This window comes from Salmo trutta, chromosome 5 (assembly GCF_901001165.1).
Source record: "Salmo trutta chromosome 5, fSalTru1.1, whole genome shotgun sequence".
Classification (NCBI taxonomy): domain Eukaryota; kingdom Metazoa; phylum Chordata; class Actinopteri; order Salmoniformes; family Salmonidae; genus Salmo; species Salmo trutta.
In genome coordinates, this window is record NC_042961.1 from 66,578,684 (window position 1) to 66,585,193 (window position 6,510).

A 6,510-nucleotide genomic window follows, 5' to 3' on the forward strand; every position below is an offset into this window, starting at 1 on the left:
ACCCAGAGTCAGATTTTGTCTCCGCATGCAATTTGAAGGACTTTGAAGGTAGTTTTTCCATCGATCGCTAACTAGCCTCAGTGCAATGACTAGAAGTCTTTAGGATCTGCTCTCATAGCTTCAGCACAATTGCTAACTAAGGTAGTTAAATAAATAAAAACTTCCTTCTAACTAAAGAAAGAGGGCTAAATTGCCAAAATCTCACAATATCCCTTTAACACCTTGACCGGTCATCTTTCCTGCTCTCTTCACCTAACCTCTTTCATATACACCTCTCTTCCCTCCTCCTCTCCCCACTCTCATATACCCCTCCCATACCTCTCTCCCCTCCTCACCACACAAACTCTGGTCCTACTTTCACTCTCCCTCCTCCAGACCTTCAGCTTTAAACATTTTGTCGACATTTAGAAAGTTTGCATAGAAAAAAAAGATGTAACAATTGCCTGCTACAGTAAGTTTCCGTTGAACTGTCGTGTCGATAAAAACAACCGGACGTAATAAATACGCCCCCCCCCCCCAAAAAAAAATAAAATAAAATACCTAGAGTGTGGAATAAACAAGCGGTCTGTGCCAACGTACCGCCATGGTCTGTGCCAATGTATCATGGTCTGTGCCATGGTGGAACTTGCATTGTATGTCTGAAATAATTGTATGGTGAAACTTGCATCGAGCCTACCAGAAAAGCAAGGTGAAGCAATTCAGGCATTCTTGAAAGTCACGACAATCCTTTTCCTGCAAAAAAACTATTTTTACATTTGATTATAAAAAAAAAAATAATTGCATGCAGTGGGCATAATAAAAGTCAAAATAAAACACTACTTTTATAATTAAAGGATTGAATCTTTATAGTTACGGGATGATATCACGTACTACAACAAACAGCGATTAATCAGACTCATTTTCCACAACAATTTGAACCCATTTTTGTTCCATTCTTGGACTTTACTGTTCTACACAAATTTCTCGCTAACTGTACTCAACTTGCTTTCAACTTCAAACGACACTTTTGATTCCACCATCATCCTCACATAACTCGAGAGGGAAGGGTCTGACTGGATGGGTCCATAAAATAGAGAGGGAGATGTAGAACTCAGTTTCAGCCAAAGGAACAGTTAGAACTCAACTCACAGGCAGGATTTCAGAAAGTGAGATTTCAACAACTGTTCATCTAATACTGTATCAAATCAAATTTATTTATATAGCCCTTTGTACATCAGCTGAAATCTCAAAGTGCTGTACAGAAACCCAGCCTAAAACCCCAAACAGCAAGCAATGCATGTCAAAGAAGCACGGTGGCTGGGAAAAACTCCCTAGGAAAAACTCCTGAGAAAGGCCAAAAACCTAGGAAGAAACCTAGAGAGGAACCAGGCTATGAGGGGTGGCCAGTCCTCTTCTGGCTGTGCCGGGTGGATATTATAACAGAACATGGTCAAGATGTTAAAATGTATGTGAATGCATCCCAAATAGCCCTATATTCCCTATGAAGTGCACTACTTTTGACCAGAGCCCATAGTGAATATGTTGCTCTGGACAATGTAGGGTACTTGTTTTGAAGGATAATGCTTATTCCACAAACTCCCAATTACCTTCTGGACACACCCCTCTCCTGCTAACTCACCACACCTGAACTCACTCTGCTAATCACCAATTACTCTTCCATTCCTTTGGTATATTAGCAGCTTGTTCTACCTGGGTTTGTTCTGCATTTGTGGTGTCCCAGTTCCTTTATTGGTCCTGTTGTTGGTTGGCTAAAGTAAGTTCCTGCTATTGAAAAATGTATAGGGTTTTAATTTCCTGTATTGTGGCATAATAGCCTGTTCATCCTAGCTTGTGTATTGTTATGGTCTTGCTAGCCCAGTATTAGACCTTTAATTTAACTGTAAGGGAATTGTTACAGTTTATGAGACATGGTCCAATGATGGTACCTGCTAGCAGAATGTCTTACATCTATAATCCGGTAGACTGTTCTGATTGGTTGCCATCTGCGCTGCGTCTCAGTGAACAAGAAACTATGAAATGCTAATTTACTTTCACCCCCCTCCCCCCCCCCAAAAAAACATGGATTCCATGTTGTGTTCAGGTTTCTAGCTAACCCCCCCTCACAATATGTCCACCATGCTGGACCAGACTGAAAGTAGAGGAAACATGGATGTGCAAAGCCAGAACACAACATATCTCTGCATTTCCTGATGGCCATTTCACCTTACCTACTGGTGTTATAAGCCACTAAGCATTACCTGCCAGCCTTTAATATTATGCTTTTATTTTTTGATGGATAATAAAAGAACCAGAACTGAATATGGTTCAACCATAATGCCTGCATTCTGACAGATTTGTCAATAGCCAAAGCTGCAGGGCATTTCTACAGTTGGGAACTAGGCCTGTATTACTCCTGTATGAGTGGAGAGAAATGCCTGCCCAGATATTCTCCTCAGCCCTGTTTAGGGAGTAGGTTGGCATTTAGGAAAGCAGACATATTCCTGTTCTAATCTACTGTATGTTGAGTTGAATCTGTGGTTTTGATGGCTTCACTCAGTGCTACCTTCTCAGTGCTACCTTTGCTCTAGGAGATGCAAGTAAGAGTCCACTTTTCTTAACCTGTTGGGGATAGGGGGCAGTATTTGCACGGCTGGATAAAAAAAAAAAACGTACCCGATTTTAATCTGGTTACTACTCCTGCCCAGTAACTACAATATGCATAATTGTTTGATTTGGATAAAACTGAATGGTGTCTGAGTATAACAGAACTCATATGGCAGGCCAAAACCTGAGAAGATTCCAAACAGGAAGCGCCCTCTCTGACCATTTCTTGGTCTTTGTCACCTCTATCCAAAACAGAGGATCTCTGCTGTAACGTGACACTTTAAGGCTCTTATAGGCTCTCAGAAGGCGCTAGAACGTTGAATGATGACTCTGCAGTTACTGGCTGAAAAACGTAGCGCATTTGGTAAGTGGTCGATCTGAGAACAATGAGACGGGCGCACGTGACGACTCCATGTTTACATTTTCAGTCATAAACGAAAACAACGACTCCCGGTCGGAATATTATCGCTATTTTACGAGAAAAATCACATAAAAATTAATTTTAATCAGCGTTTGACATGCTTCGAAGAACGGTAATGGAATATTATGAAATTTGTCACGATATGCGTGTCACCCTTCGGATAGTGTCTACAACGCACGAACAAAACGCCGCTATTTGGATATAACTATGGATTATTTGGGACCAAACCAACATTTGTTATTGAAGTAGAAGTCCTGGGAGTGCATTCTGACGAAGAACACCAAAGGTAATCAAACTTTTCTAATAGTAAATCTGACTTTGGTGAGGGCTATACTTGGTGGGTGTCTAAATAGCTAGCCCGTGATGGGCTATCTACTGAGAATATTGCAAATTGTGCTTTCACCGAAAAGCTATTTTAAAAATCTGACATAGTGATTGCATAAAGGAGCTCTGTATGTATAATTCTTAATAATTGTTATGTTTTTTGTGAACGTTTATCGTGAGTAATTTAGTAAATTCACCGGAAGATTTCGGTATGTTTGCTAGTTCTGAACGTCACATGCTAATGTAAAAAGCTGGTTTTTGATAAATATGAACTTGATTGAACAAAACATGCATGTATTGTATAACAATGTCCTAGGAGTGTCATCTGATGAAGATCAAAGGTTAGTACTGCATTTAGCTGTGGTTTTGGTTTTTGACATATGCTAGCTTGAAAATGGGTGTGATTATTTCTGGCTGGGTACTCTCCTGACATAATCTAATGTTTTGCTGTTGTTGTAAAGCCTTTTTGAAATCGGACAATGTGGTTAGATAAATGAGTTGTCTTTAAAATGGTGTAAAATAGTCATATGTTTCAAAAATATAAGTTATAGCATTTGAGGTAATTGTTTTTCGCGCCACGCGATTCCACTGGCTGTTACGCATATCACACCAACAATAAAGTAAGTAAATCAACAGGTTAATCTCTGGATTCCGTCATGTATTTATTTGTATGGAATGTAATCAGTTCCTTTAGTACAGTAAAGACAGCTGTCAGTCTTCGACATCTTAGTTCCAACACCTTTCATCTACAATTAGACAAAAAAATACCCATCAAGAACCAGCTGCAAAGAAGAAACATTTAGTCAATGATATAGATATATACACACACACACACACCTTGGTGGAACAGTTGCTAACAGTTGATAGCAGTGCCTGGTGGAGTCTCCGTACCATGGATCTTCTGTCCGTAGCTGGTCACACACCAACAGTAACCTACCAGAAATAGACATGTTGCATATACAATATAGACACATTGAATTATCACATTCAAGTGACTTTAGTGTGCATGTGCGTCAGTGTTAACCTGTAGAGCCCGAACATTGCTCAGGGGTGTATTGTCCATTGTCGTCACACGTGGGGACGTAGGCTCCAGGTGGGCCATGTTTAGCGGCATCTCTAGCATCCTCACAGGGTCGTATCATAGCATCTGGACACAGGTAACATACATTGTAATGTGGACATAACATTGCAGGTAAATGTACGGACAGAATATACATTTCTGGAATCTTGGGTTGCGTCCCATATGGGCCCTGGTCAGAAGAAGTTCATACGGAATAGGGTTCCTCTTCAGATGCAACCTGGGTACTTCCTGGCTAAATATTGAAGTTCTGCTACTTGTTTAAAAGCCCTGTGCAGTCAAAATTCTGTTTCTGTGTTCCGTATAACAGCTGATGATACTAAGACTGGAAATTGTATCAGTGTTATTTCCTGATAGTTGCTAAACAAACCAATCGTAAATCCAGTTGAATGATCAAACCATTCATATCAGAATACCTCAGTCAAGCATCTAGACGCCATTATACATCTCTGGAAGTAGAGGACTGGCAGGTAGCCTAGCAGTTAGAGTTGGGCCAGTAGGTCAAGTCAGTGAGCTGACAAGTTGATATATCCGTCTATGTTCCCTTCAGCAAGGCACAACCTTAATAATGGCTGACCCCTCAGAGGGTGTCCCATGGAGAACCGGTTATGAATATTAACGCATTTCCAATTCACACCGGCATGTGTGTGAAGTAGGACAGAGCAACACCAACTTACCTCCCAGAGCAAAAGCTGTGCTGACAAGCAGAATGATGGTCAATATCGCCATGGTGATCGTCTCCTGAGAGAGAGATATTAGTTGAGCATTTTAATATTTGGAATGGCTGTGGGTACTAGAGGAGAGGTTAAGAAAACCCACTGTTACAGTCAAAACTTAATCAACTGCCAAAGCAGAATTTTCTAAACCCAGTACTGAGGACCCCAAGAACCAAGTATTGGCAACACAGTGCTACTGGTCTTCTGCCAAAACTCAGGTATCATTTCTTCAACCACATACAATAGATTAGCCTGGCACACAGGAATATGCATCCTTCCCAAATGGCTCCTCATTCCTTATGTAGTGAACTACCTTTGACGAGGGCCTACAATGCACTACATAGGGAATGGGAAGAATTATAGATATTGTCAGAGACTACCCATTTACTGCAAAGGTACGGATTAGTCTATGCTCTTAAATTCAGGGGGCCGCTCCACAAAATGTCACAACTACATAGTGCACTACGTTTGACCAGGGCCACATAACATTAAGGTAGAATTTGAGATGCAGATCGTCTATTAAATAACGATGCACTCTCACCTTCTGCACTCTTCCAAGGGATTCACTGGGTGTCTCTGAGTTATGGTCTACTTCTTCCACCTCTCCTTTTAAAGGACCTGTCACAGGTGTGACTAGTTGCCTCATTAACCCAATGAGAGGTCCCGTTGTCGGGCCATTAGTTAGTGGTGTAAAGAACTTATTTAAAAATACTTTAAAGTAGTACTTAAGTCATTTTTGGGGGGTCTCTTTACATTTGACAACTTTCACTTTACATTATTTTCTTTATGAATTTAGTTTTCAATGAGGTACCTGCTAGCAGCATGGGTCCCACCTCTGAAGAGCCATCCATAATGCACTAGATGGTTCTGATAAGTCACCATTTACAGCACTGATCAATAACTAAATCTAGTTTATACACTACCCATCCAAATATGGCTGCCAATGTTTTGTTCTGGCTTTGCACATCCATGTTTCCTCTACTTCCGTTCTGGCCCAGCATGGTGCCCATATGGTGAGGTGGATTGGCTAGATAGCTGAGTACAACATGGAATCCATTTTTGATTTGGGGGGGTATAAGTAAAAATAGCATTTCATAGTTTCTTGTTCACTGAGACGCAGTACAAATGGCAACCAATCAGAACAGTCTACAGGATTATAGATGTAAGACACATTCTGCTAGCAGGTAACATCATTGGACCATGTCTCATCTCGCAAGCTGTAACAATTTCCTTACAGTTAAATTAAAGGTTTAATACTGGACTAGCAACACCATAACAATACACAAGTTAGGATGAACAGGATATTATGCCACAATGCAGGAAATGAAAATCATAGAGCCGTTTCAATAGCAGGAACTTACTTTAGCCAACCAACAACAGGCCGAATA

The 6,510-nt window shown here is 40.7% G+C and overlaps 1 protein-coding gene across 1 annotated transcript; it reads right to left on the reverse strand.

Moving 5' to 3' along the window:
• Positions 1-3,967: 3,967 nt before the first annotated feature.
• Positions 3,968-5,783, reverse strand: LOC115194832 (nidogen-2). The gene is made up of 5 exons (XM_029754751.1): positions 5,664-5,783; positions 5,084-5,147; positions 4,353-4,475; positions 4,166-4,261; positions 3,968-4,074 (listed from the first exon to the last, which is right to left on the reverse strand). The coding sequence occupies exons 1-4, from the start codon at positions 5,766-5,768 to the stop codon at positions 4,182-4,184; spliced, it is 372 nt and encodes a 123-aa protein (XP_029610611.1). The 5' UTR covers positions 5,769-5,783; the 3' UTR covers positions 3,968-4,074; positions 4,166-4,181.
• Positions 5,784-6,510: the final 727 nt, after the last annotated feature.